This window comes from Poecilia mexicana, unplaced genomic scaffold, assembly GCF_051168715.1.
Source record: "Poecilia mexicana isolate PSO_F unplaced genomic scaffold, ASM5116871v1 scaffold_21, whole genome shotgun sequence".
Taxonomy (NCBI): domain Eukaryota; kingdom Metazoa; phylum Chordata; class Actinopteri; order Cyprinodontiformes; family Poeciliidae; genus Poecilia; species Poecilia mexicana.
The window spans coordinates 17,079,160-17,102,255 of NW_028263390.1; the positions used below are offsets into that span (position 1 = coordinate 17,079,160).

General features: G+C 39.4%; 1 protein-coding gene across 2 annotated transcripts in view; it reads right to left on the reverse strand.

Annotated features, from left to right (window-relative positions):
- Positions 1-23,096, reverse strand: part of fut8b (fucosyltransferase 8b (alpha (1,6) fucosyltransferase)) — a 110,001-nt gene that overhangs the window by 11,479 nt on the left and 75,426 nt on the right. For both annotated transcript variants that reach the window (XM_088002156.1, XM_088002157.1), the window contains exons 5-7: positions 17,521-17,635; positions 10,546-10,783; positions 464-710 (exon numbers count right to left, since the gene is read on the reverse strand). In XM_088002156.1, the coding sequence (XP_087858282.1) occupies positions 464-710; positions 10,546-10,783; positions 17,521-17,635 (600 nt within the window). The remainder of the gene's footprint in view (positions 1-463; positions 711-10,545; positions 10,784-17,520; positions 17,636-23,096) is intronic.

Here is a 23,096-nt window from a genome sequence, read left to right on the forward strand (position 1 = left end):
GATGCCAGGCCACTACATCTAATAAAAAGTGTAGTTTCCTTGTCTTGTCCAATTTCATTTAATTTGAGACAGCCCCTAGCATTTCATTCTGCAAGTTCTTAGCTAAACTGAAGGATCTGATTTGATGTGAGGTCACTGAGGGCGACGGCAAAAACAAGAAATGATCAAACAAACTGCTTTTAAAAGATAAATAAATAAAAACCTCTGAGTGATGAGTACAGAGTGATGAAATTTCTTTAAACTGGTTGATTTGCATGAGCATAAGCCGAGTATTCGCCGGCAGTGCAGCAATACAAAGCAAAACCCTATAATGAGTAACATTTCAGTTTCTTTTCTCTAATAGTAAAGGAATTCTATTGTAGAAGAACACCATAGTAACTGACTCTTTTGTAACTACTGAATTAAAGCGAGGCTGCAAACATAAAAAAAAAAAAAAGAGAGAGAGAGAGCCAAGTGTCCTCACCCAATGATGGGATGTTTGAAGCCCAGCTTGGCGGTGGTCTGCTGGATCTCCTTTTCCAGCCACGCCTGAGGGCGAACAAGATACTTGACGAACTGCGACACCCACCAGACAGACGGGTCGCCATGCAGACGCTGCAGACGCGGGGCCAGGTCCTCCGGGATTGCCAGAGGTAAGTAGGGGGGCCGAGGGTGTAGACTGTCCACAATGGGCAACTCCACAACTTGAACGTCCTTATCATGAGCCTCACCTAGATTGGAAAACATACAAAATAGTTGATGAGGATAAAAAAAATTTTTTTTTAAAAATCCCTTCTTTGCGGACCCATAAAGGTGACCTATTACATCTGACATCAAGATGTTAGCAATGCCAACGATGGCCAATCGTATCCACCAATCAGCCATTGTCCAGCCACACTTTTTAAAGATCCCAATGAACTGCTGTTCAAAGAAGAGGCTCATCATCAGGTATGTGAAACCTTATAACTCAGCCGGACTTATAATTTTAACATCCTTCCAGAAGTCAAAAGTTATAAGATGGACTGTGAACATGAACAGAAATCTGGATTTTTGGTTAATCTACATGAAAGTTGCATTACATGATCTACTACCATTGCGTTTTCAGATTATTTGGGTATGAAATTTTATGTTTACAATTAAACAGGCGACTGTCGTCAAATTTAAAGAGGCGAGCAAGTTTCCCTTTGGGGAAACTCCAGAGGGAAAACAAAAACAAACCAAAAAAAAAAGTTACACAAAAAGCAGCTGAAACACTGGTTATCACATTTCATAATGTTTCACGGCAACGTTTGATCCCAATTGTGCCTGCAAACGGTTAACTAGAACAACCCTGAGTTACATTACAGGCCGACTTATGGAGTCGCATTGGTGAGTACACAATACTATGGAATATAGTGGTGTATTATCTTACTCCACGTTAAAGCCACAAATTCATACATTTTATTACCTTTAAGAAACAGACATGGACTTTGTGGCCACAAATGTGTAATTCTGGAGAACTAATTCGTGTCATGGACAGAAAAATATCTTTTAAGTTTAAAACATCTACATCTTTGCTAATCATTTAAGTAGCTGTCATGAGGTTTTACGGTTATAATTGTTCTTAATTTGTCATAATTAGGAGGAATGGTAAAAAAATAATTAATGTAGCCATAATCAAGCTTCATGACTTTCACCTGCCCTTCCTCAAAGGCTACAATTAACTTTCAGCCCGCTTAAATAGGAAAAGGAAGTGACGGTTTGTGGACCAAAACTGGGCGATCCAAGGGTCGAGTCCTGCTTGGAAGCAGCCCCAAGAAGAAGGGTTGACCAGAGCTGATTATGAAGGTCAGTCCTCTGGACTGCACAACTGCCTGAACTGCCAGACCTCCCTGACAATCAAGACCAACTGTGCACCCAAATACATAAATGCAGAAGCTGTGCACCTGCGTGTCAGAACAAAAGGTTACAAGCATGTACAAGCCTGAAAACTGCATGTACCTACACAGACTAATTTATAAAAATGTGCACGTGAACAAAAAAAAAAAGAAAAAATCCTGTGAACTACGATGAAAGTGGTCAGACAGTGATAAGTTACGTCGGTCCACATAAAAACGGCAACAAACAGAAATTGCATTCACGCTCTCAAACTCACACAAAGAGCTCCAGCTAATCACATCTCGCCAGAAGGGATGTGCCTGGCAGACACAACCTTCACTCCATTTCAGTCTTAAACCCCAAGCTAGGTTTGCTAGTGTGTGTGTGCGCGTGTATGTGTATAAAACCCTTGAATTATGTAAAAAGACAAGTTTTGAGGCCTGCGCTCTGTCAGACTAAAGTGACTTTTGTCACTGCCATATACAACAGGCTCTAGCACAGCTGCAAACACAGCCTCCATAAGACGCTTCCAAATAAATGGCATAATGACTCGTTAAAAACGGCCTTTCACAGAAACAGAGTAGCTAAAAAAATATGCTAAAAAACAACTAGAGGGAAAAAAAAAAGGCTCGGATTTGTGTGTGCGCGCGCTGGAGTATGAACTGAATATAAATTAGAACAAGCATTAAATATTGAACAGAAAAAATATTCCCAGGCTCGTCTTTGCTTATATAACAACATTGGCATGATTCATAGAAGGGGGAACGGGCATATTTTGAAGCCTGCTTTTCTTGGCACAGATGTAGAGATATGAAGTATGTCTGCTTCTCACTGCTGCTTAATTAGATCACAAAAGCCTCTCTCAAGTATGTCTTCACTGCACAACCTCTGCATACGTTTTCTGTAACAGCCTCTTCCGATGCGTATGGATCTGAACTAAAAGGAAAAAGTTCCTGTATTGTATTTGGAGTCTAAGATGTGCACTGGCCCTAATAAATCTTTCATAAGAGACGATGAAACTGGAGAACCGAGAGTGACACCATCAAGACACAAAGTGCCGAGCTTCTCCATTCATAATACATTTGAGACAGAATTTATGATCTTTGAGATCTCTTGTTTCAGCCTTTGCATGTCAGGGAACATTATGTTTCGCCTTCTGCTCCCAGCATCACGCACAATGCAGAAATATTTTCACAAAGGAGTGCGCTTTCTTGGACAAATTATCTGTGTGGGCAGCCAGTCATGGTTTTGAAGATAAACTGGGTTTCTATTCGCGAATTTGAACTTAGCTGGAGAAGGAACCTTCAGTTGTTCTAATCTGCGCTTCATAGATGCAACAATATGCAGAGATGAGGCAACAGGAGTAGATCGGGGTATTAACGCTTAATGTTATTTCACCAAAATCTTAGCATTATGCTATTTGATTTTCTAGATTATTTTTTTTCATGGCTTCCCACTAAAGGTAATAGGAAAAAGGAACGGAAGACACTTCATCAGCGATGCCATCTATCACCCACAAGAGTAAAGTTGGTTTTTGTAATTGTTGTTGAATATTTTAACTAAACTCTACATTGCTGAAAACCTCTACGAAAATCTGTATTTCCTCTAAAGACGTTTAATTTGGGTAAGATTTGGTTTTTTTTCTAACTGGAAATAGGAAGGAGTCTCTCAAAAAATAATTAAAACATTGTATTAAAGCAATCAGACAATAACGTTTTTATTGCAATTCCTTAAAGCAATGGAATGTTAAATGTTTATACCCTTTTGAACAATTATAGGAAAAATCATTACTGGCATTATAATAATGAAAGTTTTGTATTTGCTAATTATGGTCAATTAAAATATGTTTACCAGGTTAATGGACTTTTTTTTTTTGTCTTTTTTTTTAAGCAGCCATGATAACTTACCAGTTATTTGGCACCTTCACCAAATAATTGTAATCTTACAGTTTAATTCATCCCCTCCCGAAAAAAAGAGACAAGAAATGGAATTGTTTATTGGAAGACTTAATATTGAGCATATCAATTTGTCACGGGGGACGTTTCTTACCCCCTGGGACAGTTGACAATTCAAAGCAAGTTTTCCTTACAGCTTATAGTAATTTCAGAAGGGAGTCAGTAACATGACTCCAAAAAGTGAGATCTATCCTCAAAAAAAAAAAAAAAATAAAAAGTTACTTTCCCCATTATGTGTTAAATCTTATGAGTCAACAAGCAACATAAACACAATAGCTGAAAATAGAGTGGACCACAAAGTTCACACGGTCTGTAAACAAAAAATATACACAATAATATACGGCCATTTATCTCCAGTACCGTGCATGGTTTAAGCAAATGCTTTGTTTACAGGTGAGACATTATTGTCGGAGGGGATGGGAAGGTAATGCATAGGTGTGAAATGGAGGAAGAAACCGGGGAAGGGGGCAAACTGCCCTGCAGCTTCAACCTGTTTTTCTTTTAAAAAAGATTAAAGAATATAAAAGTGTAGTTATCAAAATGAAAAGGCCTGGAGGAAGAACCTCTTCACAGCATGAATACAAAGTAACATTCCAAAAGCTGTCGAATGGGGATAGCTGTGCTTTCCCCCCTTAAAAAAAAAAAAAAAAAAGCCTCAATATTTCAAATAGTGTTGCGGGAATAAATGAGCCGGTGAAAGAAAATCAACCAGCCTTCCCTTTCATCGGCTGCGGCTGGCGATGTGTTCTGCGGGTCAAATACTTCTTCCTTGTAGTCATTAAATGTATCAAAACTGAAAACTTGTTTTTTTTTGTTTTGTGTGTGTTTCCATCAGTCTAGCAGACAGCATGGTTTTTAACACAATTTGATTAAAGACAAATGTTTATTCTTCAATGCATACAATGGGATTTAATTCACTTAATTTATATAGCGCTGCTTTACAACATATAATCTGTCGAGGCATTTAACAAAACAAAATCGACACATCACGGTCAATATACATATATATATAAATATAGTCGATTCGACTTTAGGTCAGTCGCATGCATTCCAAAGTGGTATTAGTAAGAAAAGTTTAGTTTATTAATCCAATTAGTAAAAGTTTTCCATCGAAGGAAATCCCTGTCACTGACTTGCGGCAATCTGGTGATTCTTTCATTTTCTGCTAGATTCAAGGAACCTTAAGGACTTTTAGGTCATTTAATTCTTGAATTAAAACTACTTTTACACAAACGATCTAAACTGTGTTATAGCATATGAATAAAATTGGAGTTAGCCAAAGCAGGAATCAGAAATTTTACTCTATCAAACTAAGATCAAATAAATTTACGTCGAGGCGGAAAGATTTTACTTCAGGGCTTTAAACATCGCACAAATCATTTCTTAAAATGTTCATGCTATAATACGCTGCTCAGGCTTTCCATGAACCACAATTACTTTCCAATTGTCAAGACTTTGCAGTTTATATACGTCTCAAGAACTATCCCACAAAAGGCCTTCAGATTTCATTTTCCAAAAGCTTCGACTCGTATCCCCAAACCGTCTTACAGAAATTCACACACTGACCCATGCAGCCAAAACAACTTGCTTTGTCCATTGTGAGATAATGATTGGATGGTCAAGTGACAACCCAAACACTGAAATGAATGCACGGCATCTCCAGTGACTCGTCTGGCCTCAACGGCCCCATTAGTGACCCAAAGAGGCCAGTTCAAGTTGACAATTTTAAAGTATGACACTCCCAACTCATTTTTTAAAACTGAAAAAGATTTTTTTGGATTTAGGAAACATATGGAGTTCTATTTATAACATGTAGCGCTCCATTATCCTGGATGGCTGAGGATCTGCACCAACCCTTTCTAAAGACGATAAAATGAAGGAAACTCATTTGTTTATTTGACCAGCCCATCACTAATCTACATTTCCTTTTCCTACGGTTAGGTTTTCATTTGGAATTATATTATTTTCCACTTTTTTTTTTTTTTTTTTTAGGCCACAAGCCATTTAATCTCTGCGGTGGAGCAAATCCGAGTTGAGGGTTATGTTTGTGTGGATGTGCATTTCTTGCAATGTTTTGTTTTTTTCCCCCCTCCTCCATTTCACATATGCAAGAAGAACATCAGCGGGTCCAATAATAGCTCCATCGCTATCTTTGTCTTTATCTTCTCCTCCTCCCCTAAAGCAATATGTTTTCTTGACAGAAATACCATGTCATAGACACACATAGCATGCATCTTCTTTTGGTCTGTAAGCGTCTCAGATCCCAAGAGAAGCACTTAAAAGAGAGCAGGCTATCCATGTTATGATTTGTGGGGGAAATTGGAATTTTGCTGCTTTGAGGCATTAGGCTCCAGAAAAGTTCACTCTCTATGTAAGCATAAACAACACGAAAAACAACGCTGAAGGCACATTTTATATAAATACAAAGAATGGGTCGTGTTTTGGTTTCAGTAATGCAGCATAGAATAAATTCTATAATTTACGAGTCACAGAAACAAACCAATAATGACAGTTTTTACATTAAAAAGCTTCAAGGAAGTGAAGAGCCTGTGTCGATGTATGCAAACACTAATCAATCAGCGTGAATCGGTTGTTGGGCGTGAACAGCCACATGGCACATATGGGTTCTTAAAATGCAGCTTTTAATACACACACCACACACAAATGGGAAGAAGAGAAATACATTAAAAAGCGGAAAAAGGACATATGAAAGGCGAGAAAATATGAGAGAAAAGGCAAAGGGAGAGCAGGAGATAAGAAGAGGCAGCCCAGGAGAGCACAAGTCAAATGAAGCAATATGATAAAAAAAAAAAAAAATAGAGACCTGAAAGAATTCAAAGATGAGCGCAGAGAAGCAATGAGAGAGAAAATAATTGAGGTAAAAGGCCGCACTAAATGCTTGAGATCATAAGCAGGCCCTGTTAATTACTGCTTTAGATTTTTTTCGGCATATTGAAATACACAAAATGTGAATCTCGTAAAATATTGTGTTACAAAAACAAACTTGTATTTTATCAGGATTCTATGTGATAACCCAGCACAGCACACAGCAGAACTGTGAGGCGAATAAAAACGATGTATAGTTTTTAACCTTTTTCCACAATTATAAATCTGAAAAGTGTGGCAGGTATTTGTATTCAAGTCCCTTTACCATGACGGTGCTAAATAAACCAAGCGCCACATAACTAAAAAAACAAACAAACAAAAAAAAACTAAAATTCTCCCAGAACTTATTAGGAAAATAGTCTGAGTTTAATCAGAAGGAATGGATTTACTTTAGTCTAAATGATTTCATTGTAGCTGGCAGTATGTTCAGGGTTGTTAACCTGCTGCTTCAAGTTGAACCTTTCATAATGTTCTGAGTCGTTCGCAGTCAAAGTGAGAAACCACCGATTCCCTTTCAGAACAGCTGTGTTTATACTGACATTAAATCCCACAAAGCTGAGCTTTATTTACCAGCTAGATCACTTATATTTGTAAAACAATTTGGAAATCATGTAGCCTTTTCCGTCCACATAACTATAACTATAATTATGTGGCATCTTGTGACTATTTGTCACAAAATCTCAATGAAATGACATGAATACTTTTGTGAAGCACTGTATTATAACGAGAGTTGAAACTGAGTGCAGAACTACAGGTAATTTATTGCGTTTTTATTTGTCGTCATTTTTCTTTCTTTCTTTTTTTTTGGTCATGGCTTATAAAGTGGGAAAATCCCACTCACACAAACACCATTTACTGTTCCTCGGCCAACACGGGCAGTGAAGCAGAACAGACAGAGAAACAAAATCGTATAAACCCATTTCTATCCTGGGGAACTCTATTGGCACGCCCACTCCTGGATGTAAAAGTTTAAAGCTTTTTACTGCTGCTGCAGCTTTTCTCTGGAACATGCACAGACCGATCTGAGCGATATACTGAACACATGAAGGTGCTGTAAGTGCTGGACAGATCTGCAGCCCTTTAGCAATCAGGACAGGTTATGGATAATCTGTGTTTCATAAAAAAAAAAAATGAAAAAAACTACCTATGTTTAGTTTAAGGTTTTTTTTTTTGTTTTTGTTTTTTTGCAAAATGAGAAAGTGACGGTCATCAGTTGCATAAAAGCCACAGGTGTGCTGCAAATATAAAAGCGACAAGACACCAGTGTGCAATACGGGCTGGGAGATATTTGCACAAAGTTGATGCAAATCTGCGCCTTCCCTTCAAAGTTCAAATTTGCTACTTTCTCAAAATGGGAGCGAATGACAATAAATAGGATTCAAGTAAACCACCGGCATCTGTCTGAGTCACTAACCGCAACAGACAACCAAACAACCATCACGACTGAAACAGTAATGATATCTCTGCTTTTTACTCAGCGGGACGCAACCTCACTGCTCAGCATGCACACAAGTCCATATACAGCTTGTGCAACAGAGGCATGTTTCTCTGTCATCTCGCCTCCCTGTAGCCCCTCGGTTGGCGCGTAAACTCCTTTTTTTTGCGTCAGACTCTCTCATGAGACCCAAAACGAAATGAATAAAAAGCAATTAAATGGGAAAGATAAAAGCTCGCCTTCTTTGCAGAAAATAAAATAAAATTATAAGCTTGTCAGTGACAAGAGGGGATGCGAACTTCTGGGATTAGCAGCTAATTTGAAAGGTGAAAATAAATTCAGAAGCTTTTTAAGCAATGTTGCAAAAACAAGTCGAGTGAGCATCCTGGCTACAGATGTACAATATGCAACACGATCACCGATTTACGTAAAATAAGTAAAATATTTAATTCTGTTGAACGTAATTCATGCTCGTGCTTAACAGAAAGGGTTGTTTTTCACTTTTAAACAGCCACTTAGTGTTTAGAAGCCGTCGAATGTTTACGACTGAAACTTGATGACCCCAACATGTCTCTCTTTTCCGGAGCTGCAACTCTGAGCTTTAGAGTTTTTCATTCTACTTACTGTGAGCCGTGACAAGACAAGACATGAGTCCTTGTCCAGTTTTGTTTTTGCTCGCTACAAAAACTGCTTACAGTAGCTATTTTCTTTTGGCCATTTCATGACTCTTTAAGATCAAAACACATCCACCTTCCTCGAATGGGATGTGTGGTTGTCTTCACCGATTTGAAGAGAGGAGTGGGACAATGCTGCTACAGTAAAGTACTAATTTACTTTTAACCCGTCTTTAGCTGGGCTGTTAATAACGGCGGAGAGCACTGCACATCAACCATGAAATTGCAGAACCCCCAACATAGCAAAACCTAATTTAACGCATATAACTTTATGCTTCTTGTGCTGTTTATTAAATGGATTTTTTGTTGTTTACAGTAAAGACTTGTTCGAATAAAAGACAAGATGTTTTAATGGTGGAGAACAAGGAAATTAAAAACTTTGATGCATTTTTAACCTTCACCAAACAAAAGTCCCGCCAACAAACGCAAGGCTGTGAGAAGTGTAACAAGGAAACCTCAGTTTAAAGATATAATGTGCTCAGAACCTGCATTAATGGACATTTACTTGGACCAATGTTAAAAAAGACTCTTAATGGAAACATGACAAATTTAAAGGTAAATATTGCCGACTGCATGTTCATAAGTTATTAGAAAAATATGTGAAAAAGTAGTTGCAAGTAAAAGAAAAAAAACACACTGTCTCAGTACTCAGGATGACATTAAATATTGATGTCAAAATGGATTTTTGGCAGAAATATGTTTACGTTGCCCAGCAGCAGCTTTAAATGTGAAAATATAAGAGCCATCAGTGAATTCATGCTCCAGTCCGGGGACTGCAACTGAGAAAAACACGAAGAATTAAAACTTCATAAGCCTGCTAAGATTGGTGGAATTTATTTCTGCTAAACCTGTGCTGAAACGGATATGAATGTAAGGAAAGGATTAATCGACTCAGTTGAAAACTGGAAGCATAAACAAGTCGGAAGGGCAGCGGTTGTGTTTGCAGGAAATATATCCCAAATCATTTATTTTGGGGGTTTTCTGTAATAAAGCCATTACAAAGCAACCTCATCCTGCGTTGCAGCAACATTCGTCAAAACTTTACTTTTACATGAGGACAATAAATCAGGAACTTTCAGTTTTTAGATGAGGTTATTCCAAAAAAGATAATTAGGTAACTTATCATAATTACTGCTGGCAGGGCCAATTGTAGAGCAGAGGTGGCCCAAGGTTATATGGGCCAACATATATAATCTGCTAATAATCAGGCAGATTATTATCTGCTAATAATCAGGCAGATTATTATCTGCTAATAATCAGGCAGATTATTATCTGCTAATAATCAGGCAGATTATTATCTGCTAATAATCAGGCAGATTATTATCTGCTAATAATCAGGCAGATTATTATCTGCTAATAATCAGGCAGATTATTACCTAATCTGCTTGATTAGATAATAATGCAAAAGGGGATAACTGGGTATTTTTTGCTGAGATGAATTTGAAGCTCAAACTCGTAGCATCAGACTGTAGCTATGGTAACACAACAATCAACCTATGAATATTATTTTGTCGTGCTTTAGAAAGTAAACTTGCTAATCCACTCCATCTTCAATTTAAATACTGTCTAATTTCTGAAACCAATAAATCAAGTTCAATGATACATAAATAATGTCATTCTCAAACGTGTTCAAATGACAGATCTATGAACGGTGTGAAAACAAAGCGCTTAGCAGCTGCTTAGCTCGCTTCGCCGTTAGCTCTGTTGCTAGCGCTAACTGCAGCTCGTAGCGTGACTGTGTCGCTGTGGATGTACCCACCTGACCAGTGTCCAGTGGAAGCCCCGGACCGGTCAGTGCACGTGTTGCTGACGGGCAGAAAGACGGTCTCCCAGCCGCCGGGGGCGTAGCGCCAGTTGTGCGACTCCAGGATGAGCGTCCGCTGGGTGCCGTACGCGATCATGAAGCAGTAGACGACGTGGTGGAGCTGGCAGCCGTAACCGCAGCCCTTGTTGATGTTACACACCAGCTTCCTCGCCTTACTGCAATCTGGGGGATTCTGGGAGGAGAAAGGAGAGAGTGTTTCAACGTTTTGTTTTTCTTTTCTTTTCTTTTTTATAGCTCAACTTTCACCTTGAGTTCCTTGGAAGACTGATCTCTGACACGTAATAACACACGGCTCATATTGTTTTATTAGTTTTCATTGCCAGTCTCGTACTGAACTCTGAATTTTATGTCACCTGCTCATGATTTTCCCCAAGTTTGTCTTTTAAAATGATCTCTTCCACTTATCTCCAGCAATCGTTCTGCTTTACTGAAAAAGGAGAAAGATGCTAAAACTTTTTATTTTGTTGTAATCAAAAAGACCCTTTTATTTAAAGACATGCAAATTGGTCAGTGTTGTCTTTCTTCAACAGAAAAGCGATTCTGGGGATAATTTGTTGTTGAAGATCCCGTCTGACCAGGTTTCCTGCATCTTTTTACGTTCAAATTTCTACTGTTGTATTCTCAGATATCTCTGACGATTTAAAAAAACAAGCAAACAGAAAAGTTCACTATTAATTTACAGCATATATTCATACAATGGTCAGATTTTACTTCCAAAAGATGGATGGATTGGAGTAAAAAAAACAACAAGAAAGATAACAGCAGAAAAGAAAGAAGGAAAAAAGATCAAAGGATGACATGAATAAAGCATGAAAATAATCACAAAATGAAAGAATGAAGGAATAGAGCAAGAAGGGTTGGGGGAACAGAATGGGAAAAAATGAAGGAAGGAAGGGATCTAAAATTGAATGACATAAAAATGAAGGTGAAAAAGATTTGAGGAAAGATGGAAAAAATTTAAAGAAAGAAAGATGAAAGGATAGATGGATGGACAGACAGATTGATGAACAACAAGATATTTAGTGAATGGATGAAAAGACGGATAGAGAGATTAATGGGGTCTGCACTTTTCTTAACCAAAAATGGGAAATTGAGTGTCAGAGATCGAGATGGTGGGGAAAAAAAGAGGAGATCCGCATATTTCTTCCCACTCTGTTGTACTTTCCTTTTTTCTGTGTTAATCCCAGTCTGGAGAATACCTCAATCAAATTCCAGACTTCAAATCTGTGCAGGAACCCAGATATTCACCACAGAGTTATTCATTCCAGAAGAATATATAGAGCTATTTAATCTATATTTGGCTTTTGTTTGGGCGATGCGCAATAAAAGATAGAGTGCTCTTTAGCAGCTGTTTTGGAAAATTACTGATTGCTTTCAAAATGGGCTGAATGCCACTGACAGACACCGACTAATTTCCAGGTCTAGTCCTTTCCGGTGATTTGCTAACAATAGGAAAAAATAAAAAATAAAGAATAGTGCCAGGTCTATCCTTTAATCTTTTCATTGTTGCTTTTGCTTTCTCTTATTCACTTCTTCCGTGCTGCTTTTGCTCTATGTTTACTAATTCTTAAGCAGTCCCTCTGCTCTCTCGGCTTCCTATCTTTTAATATCCTTCGTTTCTTCCTCCTTCTCATTTTTCGATGCTCTCTCTCTCTCTCTTTCAATTCATCAGCTCAAAAATTAGCTGCGACATTATGCAGGCTGAGGGTTAGAATACCGAGTAAGAGGTTGCTGAGAGAAGGAACAACAAACTGTCTATTTTACGTACAGAACAAGTGGGACGCAACAGATTGCTGCACGCTACATCACTGACGACTTGCCGGGCGGGTTGTGATCCGCTCTGCAGCCGATCTGAGCGACTGGAAGCCAACCGGCTTTCTAAACAGCAATTATTCGCTGATGGGAGTGTTTTCCTCATTAGGCTGCTGCAGCTGTGGATAGTTCAGAGTAATCAGGCCGCCCAACACCCACCGGCTAACGCTGCCTATCACACGCTAGCAGGAGAAGTAAAGGGGAAAACAGGAGAGTAAGAAAAACAAAAAAAAAGAGAGAAAAAAATGAGAGATTAAAGTTTTTTTAAAAAGTGGCATTTAAAAAGAAACATTAGGAAAAGAGGACAGGAAGATGGCCAAAACTGATTAACGCTCCTCTTTCTCAATAACTCAAAGTACAACGGCCGCAAACAGGGACACGGCAACCCACACAGGTATTCCCTTCTATTTCCAGAATCCCAGTTCACCAGCAGCCCCACGGGTGTAAGCTAACCCACTAAAATACACAGTCAGTGGCGTCTGATTACAAAGGACCTTCTCAAAGCTTCCTTTCTCTATAGAGAGGCATGTCACTGTATCTGCGTGAGGTCATTTTATGGCACGAGTCGTGCCGAGACGAAGCCGCCGTCACTGGAATCCGGTGTTGCTAATGGCGGAGCTGGAACGGCTCAAGGGTAATGACGCCAGCTGCGCACACGGGCAGCGTGCTGTAGGTTAAGTACCTCTTTAAATAATATTCTTCTCACATACTAACACCCAGGGTCAGCAGCAGAGCGCTTCGGGTTCGGGCAGACCACGGCGTTATTGTTGGTTTTAGGAGCGATGGACGGCTGGAACCAACTGAATATGGCAGAATAATAACCTCAGGTAATTATCCACAGTGCTCCCCCCCCCATCCACTCACTTCAAGATGCTTAAAGTGAATGCGGGACGTTTTCTGTGCTCAAAAGACCTCGAGTAATAAAAGAACAGTTCATCGCTGCTGGTGTATTCATATCAGGCTTTGTGTTCTTATTGGTGTTATTTTAGAAATAAAAAAAAATAACACCAGTAGTGCAACACTGACAGATTTCACCAAAGTTTTAATGAGCAATATTTAAAAAAAAAAAAAAAAAGAATAAATAATTAAAATGCTCTGAATAATGGCCCGCAAAGAAAAAAAAAATCTTAATGATATTGAACGTATTTTGTTGACAGTTTACGGCCAATTGATTTTTTTCAGCAACAGAAAGTCGATGTGCTTTTAGTCTGACGCTCATTAGAAAGTTCCTCATTTTTAAAGTTAATTTCAAAATACAAAGTAAAATGTTAAATATGCATATTTCTACAGTGGTCACTGGGTAGACTGAATAGACAAAAAGATGGATTTACACACAGATGAGAACAGTCATTTAAACAGATGAATTGATCACAATCATAATCATTATGAGACATTTTTACATTCAAGAAAAAAAGTACCATATGTGTAAAGCACATCCTGCTTTCCAACTAACAAAGTTACAACCATAGATATGAACTGAACCAGAAATATAGTCCAAGGACTGGACAGAAAAGAGTGAAGCAGCAGCTAAAACCAAACACTTCACTTGTTATGGTTTGCTAATTTGCTCCTGTTTTTTTCACCCCGCCATCATCACTAGCAAGAAAAAAATTGCCACCACTTTTATAAACGATGACAGCCATGTTTAAGAGCACCTTATTAATTCGATCTGGATAAAATACGTCCAACTTGATTCTGCGGAGAAACTTTTTTGTTTTTTTCCATCTCCAGTCATTTGCACGTCTCTGGCTTTGGAGAAAAAAAAAAAAAAAAAAAAAGAAAAGCTTTCTAATAACCGCATTAATACAGAACTACTGAGACACTGCGAGAATAATCACCAGCTGCCTGCTCACGTAGTTGCGCTTCTACGGTGCAGCGTGTGCGTACACAGCTTTTTAAAGAAAATAAATACAGAGAAAATGTGAACTAATTGTATTGTTTATAAGTAAAAATACCCTAGTAAGTTCCAGGGCTATTCAAAAACCACCCAGAGCCGAAGCTGGTCTAACAAAACCTAATTCCATTGATCATTTAGTGACTAATTTGGATTTCCCTCTATGGCCAAAAATTATACCAATCAGTCTTAACAGTTAAGATAAAGGTTGCGGTACATGTTGTGTAAATGAAGAAAAAAAAACATTCAATAGTTTTAAAACATTTAAACTGTCCGTTTAACCAGAAATAGTATAAAACCAGCAGGTCGAGTGCAACGACTTTTCTGTTTTTATGAGCAATTTACACTCAATTGCATCGTTTTAAATGGACGTTCTATAAGTTTAGAGAATGGTGTGGCTGTTTAAGTTTAACGCTAGGACAAGCCTCAGTTTCTGGCTCTGGTTTATGCACAGTGACCCTCTCCTGAACCCACCTGGATTATTTTGGAAGCTGTGCAAAAAGCTGCTGAAGTCGTCACGTTGTCAAATACACGAGAAAGGCAGAAAGAATCGGGTCAGTTTTCAAAATAGGACGTGGCGCTGTGTACCATGTGCAGAAACGTAACAACAACTGGTTTGATGGGCTTTGATGCTATTATGTTTATTAGAGGTCTGGCATTGGAAGATCCCAGGGCGCCGCATGACACCAGCGAAAGCTGCTTTAATAAAAGCCGAGGAGACAAAGTGTTACAATTAACAAAAAGAAGGTGTTTGGGGAGTGAAAAGCAAGTCATCAAGCTATTAGATACCACAGTCATTTTACCCACATGCCCTCAATTTGACAAAAAATAGACAATACGTCGTTTCCTGTTATTTTGATGGTATCTGTTCCTTGGTATAACAACCTCTAGCTCCTTTGTTAAATGTTTAAAGAACTTTTTTCTGATTTTTTTTATACTGAGAAAAAAAGGGAAGGAAACACGTCTGCTGTATTTCACAGTAATCCACTTTCCTTGTGTATTTAGCCTTTTCTCTTTTTTCCGAGTAACATTTATTTCTGTTTTAACAGCATTTACAATGGCCAAACCACATTTTTACTTCAAATGTCGACACCAAGTACAAATTCTTGACTTTTTCAGACTAAAATTTACAGTTTTTGCAGTCCTCTGTTTACAGCTCAAAATAAAAAGACAATGCTAAAAGTTAACCATAAGCTTGTGGCAATGACTTCTACAGCCGATAGTGGAATGAAGGAAAACCCCAAGAGGGACTGAGAGGAAGACATGAGGAAGAAGGGCAGGTAGAAAATGATGATAACAAGGATGTAGGGACATTAAAACAGCAAGGGAGAAGGACACAAGGAGCGAGAGAAGAACATATGAAAAGGATGATAGGACACAGGGGAAATAAACAGGAGGAAGGGCAAAAGAGAGGGAATTAAGAACCAAATGAGGAAAGACACAGGTAAGATAAGAGGGGCTGTCATAAAGGAGGGAAGGAAGAACACAAGAAAGATGAGAAAGAATAAGGTGAAGAAGTAAGAAAGGATATCCACCAGGAAGAACTGCAACAAAAGGAGGCAGCAATAAAAGACACGAGGATGAAAGAAAAGATATATGAGAAAGGAGGGAAGGAAAAAGTGCATGATGAAGGACATCAGGGCTAAATGAGGAATAAATGAATAAATAAACATACAGAGGGAGGAAAGAAAGAAGTACAGAAGGAAGGACAGAGGCTAAAGTCCTGAAATCCTAATATTTTTTCCATTCTCTGATAAACTTTTCCTTACTTTTCCAAACCGGAAAAGAGCAAAATTTAATTCCAAGATTCCCAGACAGCACTGAAACCACAGGCACAACCTGGTTTCTTTCCTTTTCAAATCAAAATAAATGATTTTTTTCAAACAGTTCTCGCAACACTTTACTGGTTGTCATCACGTAATCGCGTATTCTTCGAGCCGAGCAACGACAAAGCTCCGACGATGGCGTGATGCCACGGGAACTGTGTCGCTGATGAGAAAGCACAACAAAGCTGGGATTTGACTCATTGTTACCAGGCTGCATTTTGTCTGTGATGAATTATCGCTGGGAAAACAACCAGGGAGGCAATGAAGATACAAAAAAATAAACAAGACAGTAATAAATATCAGAGTAAAAAAAGAAAAACCCAACTGAGCTCCATCTGAAGGAGCCGTGGCTGCTGGATGATGCGAGTGGACAGATGGAGTTAGTTATGGCAGGAAAGAAGAGGAAAGCTGATGCAGGTGGCAGCGACAGCAGTACAAGAAGGAGGAGCCTGTCTGTCTCTGTGCACATATAGATGTATGGATCTGCATGAGCGAGCCAGACACACACACACACACACGCACACACACGTGTGTGTGTGTATACAGGCTATCGCTTTGCATTTAAGCACGAGCATCAATCTTATGGCTCAACTTCAATAACAGTTGCTTGTAGGTGCGGGCGAATGGGTCCGTGCGCGGCCGCGTGAGCGTGTGTGTGTGTGTGATGAATTAGTGAAGGCAGCTGGTAGAGCAGTGTGATCCCTCAGCAGCGGTGACAGCAGCTGTTAGTGGTGCCGTCTCCGCCCAGCCAGACTGACTGGGTCCTCTTCATCAAACACACCGGCTCATTAATGCTGCAGGACCTGCTGCCGCAACGCACCGCCCCGTTCGAAAACCCTGCGGCGGCAGAGCCGGCGAAGAGGAACGGGGCTGCTCGGGCCAGGGGATGAGTCCTGAATATCATATAAGTGTATTCTGTTGAGGTGTGTGTGTGTGTGTGTGTTTATGAACATGCAGCAAGGTGGCTGACTGGGGCATGGGAGTGTTTTGTCTTTAAACTGCATAGACATTTCAGTGTGTGCAATGTCATTCCGCCTGTCTTTTGGCATGTTGAGCGTGTGTGTGTGTGTGTGTGTGCATGCGTGTGTGTGTGTGTGTGTCTCGAAAACGCTGACAAATAACCAGAATCCCGCTTGTCAGATCCCACAGCTGAAACCGGCTGCTTTGGTTCTTTTTTACCTGCTACTTGTGGAAACCGACGCCGGCAGATAAAGATGGTGCAAATGAGACAAAAAGAAGGGGAAAAACGCGTATGCGTACCCGTCCATGTGAGGCAGAGAGTCGAATGAATGCTAACAATGTTGCTTTGTCTAAACGTATCTGCGCGGAGGAGAACACGGGCCAGCTGGCCCGAGCAGCAGGTGTGTCTGTAGGTACCTGTAGGTAGGTGATTCTGTTCTGGACCAGATCTGACAGGTCTTTAGCCTCCTTCGTTCTCCATTCGCCAACTCCGTCTGCCTGGCTGAGGTAGTATAAATCTGTCATGATGGATCTGTAGAAACAAGGAAACATTTTCAATCAACGAGATCGCTTCTTAAACCAACATCCAAATATAAACACAGTCTGAAAAAAGATGATTTTTTTTTTCTCTATAAAACATGTTATGCTTATTCTGCTTTCTAGGATAAACGCACAACCCAAAATAAATAAATAAATAAAAAAAAACAGAGAGGAAGTGGTTGAAATAAAACCAAAGCACTTTTTGGATTTTACATTTTAACTCTTTAATTGCATTTCTAACAATAATACTAACTCAAGTCAGGTTAAATTATTATTGTCATTTGTATTACTGCTGTTGCTATTAAATGTTATCCCAGGCTACAATATTAACTTTGCAAATTTAAAGAGCGCAGAACAAGAAGAAGAAGCAGAAATAAGTAAAAAAAAAAATGACGAAGGAAATATTTTTACATCATGGCAGTTTGGATACGATTAAAATTTTTGTTGTTACTGTAGATAATCCAACTTACATGCATTTAAATCAATGTATTTTTTTAACTTTTTTTTTTTATTTTCAGCAATTTTCAGTATGGCGTTAGTAACAGTAGAACAATCTAAACAGATTAAAAATCATGTGGCCTTTTACTCTGGATATGCAAACAGTATAGTTACTTGTTTTTATGAAGTGTATTCTCAACAAGAACTATTGAAAAAAAAAATCCCCCATCTTTATCTAATGGTTTTTATTAATTCCAGATCAACAGCTACAGCTACGGAAAATGTAAAGAAAAAAGACAGAATGCATTTTTCATGTAGAATTGGAAACAAAAACAAAATGAAGAGAAAAGGAGGTGCTGGCTGCTTGCTGCGGCCAGCCAGTAAGTGTCACCAGAATATAGCGGAAGGGTAATAGTTTAGGTAGCAGTGAGGTAAAAGATGAAAAGCTAAACGCAACTGTGTCGTGGATATAATCAAAAGTTACAAACCAAACATGACGAGTTATGTAAACCACCAGGCCAGGAGAACGCTGCATCCACATACAGGTCCGCTTACCGAGCCTGCTGTTTATTTGAGCATCTGTTTATTTTGAGAGCGGTGTTTGCGCTGGTGTAGATTACCAAACGCAAATATAAACTGTGAAATTGCAGTTCAGAAACAGATAAACAAGATGGCACAATACCTGCCTCGGTAACCGGCGTACGTATCGGTATGAAAACAGCCATGAGCTCGGCTTTCGATAGGCAGCCATGTGGAGCTGCTTTGTTCCTGGATTTTATTTCAAATCTCACTTTTTTTTCTCTTTTTTTTTGCCGACGGAGCACGTTTTGTATGAACGAAGGCCGATCACAGCCACAAGCTCTCGTTCGCTGGCGTTTAATCACCCGGCGCCCAAACACAGCACCCTGGTGATGCCGTGGGAAGTTAAACAGAAACAAATAAATAAGTAAATAGAATTACAAGCAGAGGGCTACCTGTCTGCAGGGAACCATGGCTACGTTTACTTGGGTGTTAGTATTAACTAATAAAAATTAACACGCTGTTTATGCACAGTTCGGCTGTAGGACTACGGGGGGAAACCACCTTCTCCACTCTAACGGAACAATTTCATTGAGTCCAGAGCTCCACTTTGCAGGATAATCTTGACCTTTGAGAAATGACTAACCCTAAAAATAATCACTCTGGTGTAAAGTTGTGACGTCTTCCAACTGTTTTCTCACAATAACTACAGTGTGGCCTCTGTCTGAATAAACCACAGGAACAATAGTCTGCCTGGTGCAGGCAGCTTACTCGCATGCTCTGCTGCTTGCTGTTCTCTGAACCTGACAACAGCAGAGGCAAAATAAAAAATAAAAATAAAAAAAAAGACTTATACCTACTGCACGGGGGGGAATTACGTCGCTTTAGTCTTGTAGCATTATGTAGAGCTTACCCAATAGGTCACAGTGCTGTTTTTCACAAGCAGAGTTTCACATAAGCCACCAAAGGTGAATAATTCCTCTATTTGGAAGACTATTTGAAGAGAACAGAGACATTCAGTGCATTTAGTTAGAGGGATGTGAGGCACAGAACATAATAATTTATTCAAGTCCTACTGTAAAGAATGCGACTTTTATGATTCCAATAACTAGGGATGCGCCACATATTGCAAATGTATCTCAGTATCAGTGCACGCAATATCAACATTGCCAAGAACTGCTTGGGTTGCAATAAATATGAAATTATTGTATAAATGTCAAGCTATCTGGGGTCTGCGATTGCCATAAACCCATAGCCTTCTGTGATTAGCATAATACATATAAGTATTTGTTTGTTTATCATAAACTATATTGTTTATGCACAAACATTAAGAATTGCATGTCTCGCCGTTATATGCACTCTACCAACAACTAACATGTAACAGCATGACATGGCTGAGAATTGTTCTGGTTTGGTCAGCGGTCCGTATGCGTCACATTTCATAACATTCAGCCGGACCAAGCGGAGGTCAGAACCAAATAAATCAAAACAGAGTCTAATGCAAAGGTTTCAGGACAAGAAAAAAAAAAAAACAATTTGTGAGCATAACTTTTAAACCAGACATTAATATACATGGTATAAAAATACACATAATCTATTGTTTTTTGTTTAATCTTGCATTAAGTCGGGTTAAACCTTTACTGTTAGCAAGGATTACTACTTTTCCTATTCGCTAAAAGCCAGGATCATGAGCGGAAGACATTTTTAGCAAATATGTGTAATGCTTTCTTCAAATTGAAAAAAATTAAAAATAAAAATCCTGTAATGAAGATTACAATATCCTTTAAGAAAATAAGGTGCGCTTCAGATATGTTGATATATTTTAAGGCCTTCAAATCGTTCCTGGTTTTGAGCGTTTCGAGACTCGATTTCTGTATGATATTTACAGATTCGGAGGCGACCTATGCATCTACGATGCTGATTGACAACAGCAACTTCTCCCTGGCTCCTGAGCTGTATTTTGGATTAAGTCTCCCATCTACATCCCACTGACAGCAAATCCGAGTGCATGTCACACACTGCCTAACGTCGTGACCATCCACTCTCAGACATGCCCGAGACTTCTGATATATGCAGCTACGGGCAAACACATCACACACTCAGACACACTTATGCAAGCTTAATTTATTACTCACTTCTCGACCCAAATCAGTCACATCCTGTGCGACGGAGAACTCTTATACATGTATTCAGCAGCCCATGTAAACACACACACACACACACACACACACACACACACACACACACACACACACACATGCATGCACACAAAGCAGAAGAAACGCACTGCCTCATTTCAGCAGCGTGGCATTGTGAAGAGTGTCTTTCTAAGCTAACTTAGACAGTATCATCACTCATTGTAACATTCTGAAGCAGCAGGCATGGTGTGTGTGCGGATGTGTGTGGTGTGTAAATGGATCTAAAAAATTTTTCCACACAGGGGAACCATCACAAGCCCAGTGCGGTGAGGAGCACACCTGGCTGGCCGCAAAACGGAGCAAGAAGGAAGCAGCAAACGGGCCCCGTGGGATCCGGCTGCGAGGCAGAGGACGGCTACGCAGGACTGAAGCCCCGCAGATGAGTTTGTGTGTGTGCCAACATAAATGTTTGCGGTCATTCATACGTGCAGCTTGGAGGCCACTCCGACACCTCGGTTGTGCATTTCGCTGCAAGTACAGAGTTTCAAGTTGAGAAACGGATCGTGTGAGAGAAAACCGGGCAAACACAGGAAAGGTGGGGGACAAAAGGCCTCGTCCTGAAGTGAAACGCATGACTTTCGTATTAGGGGTGGGCATTTCTCATATTGTTTTTTTGTTTATTTTATAATAAAATGTAGATTTATCATCGATTCAATAAATTAAAAACTAAACTAACAGCATCATTTTTAGAATTTTTCTCCGTTGTTTCACAAGAGCACCATAAACATCATTAAATTCGAAAGTATGACTTTGATGCACTTCTTTACGTAAGTTTCAAATGTTGATGTTTATTTTAGGGCTGAAACGATTCCTCGACTGATTCGAGTACCTCGATTACTAAAATTCCTCGAGGAAAATTTACCTGCCTCGAAGCTTCGTTAATTTATGTTTTATTAGTTAGCGCACCGTGTTCCGGCCGGGACTTCATTTGCGTTGCGCGGAGCTCTCACTTCCGCCTCTGAGTTGTTGACAAAAGCTAAGTCTCAGCGGCATAAAGTCCAATCTTCAAGATTGGCCCGTGGGGATTTTATTGATTGATGATAATGCCCGACTTTTTATCGTTTTTGGGGAACCAATAAGCATCCTTAAAATGACTGGGGGAATGCCTGGAGTACGGCAGCATTTCTCCTCCGGGGCTGCTGGTTGAAAGCGAACGGCGGGAAGAGCGCTGAGGTGAGCGGATAGCCTGAACAGGGCGGGCGGCTGAGTAGCTGATGCTTACCGTGTAAATGTAGCTTTACCGACGAACCGCACAATAAATTTCATATCCCGGTCTGAAAAAACGGGTGGCGGAGCGCATCGTACATGGCTGGTAGATGAGTTTCTGAGTGTGACCAGTGAAGGTGTCGTAAATATCCCGTATTGCTTCCCCCCGTGTTCGTCCCCCGGTCTAACGGTTCGTCAGTCCGCTGGTCCATTTCCTCCCCTCCACCCCATGTTCGTTCATTCGCCCTCTCCTCCCACTCCAGGCGGCATTTCCCGTATTTTCAAACCCAAAGCGTGACAGGTTAGGTGGCAAGGTGAGTTTAATTAATCTATTAAACTCACTGAAGATGAATACATAAACTAAAAGCTGGATTGTAGACATTTTTTATAAGCATATTTGTGAGCCTGCCTCTTTATTAAATTCAATATAATTTCAGATTTTTCTATAACTTTTCTTCTGGTTAACTTAGAAAGTGAGCTATTATTGTTACAGGTTAGTTTTCTAAACTACAAAAAAGCAACTGTTAGGGATGCTCAAATATGAAAAATTGGACTGATATTGATATCTGATAGTAACACCGGTATTATGCCAGATTTACCAATATTTCATTTTATAATTTTTTTTTTATCCGATTACTCGATTAATCGTAAGAATAATCGATAGATTACTCGATTACTAAAATATTCGTTTACAACAGCCCTAGTTTATTTAATGTTTGATGTAATACGTGATTGCTGTGTCATGTGGTCACCAAAATCAGACAAGTAATATGTATATATATGTTTTTTTTACCATATTTTTTACTGGTATCACAGTAAAACCACAGAATATCGCAATATCACACAAAGTTTAGCAAGTTTGAAATACTACCCTGTTATTTTTGGGCCTCACAGTCATGAGAAATAATCTTTTAACGATACAATTTAAGGCACACTTTTTCAACAACCAAGTAGCGTGAAATAACACACATTCTGTCATGTTTCAGCCACAAATCCAAATTTATTTTAATGGGTTTTTGTGTGACAGGCCAACAGAAGGAAGTGCCTGATTACGGAGTGGATTGAACTGTTGCAGAGGCAGCTCCAGGTCTG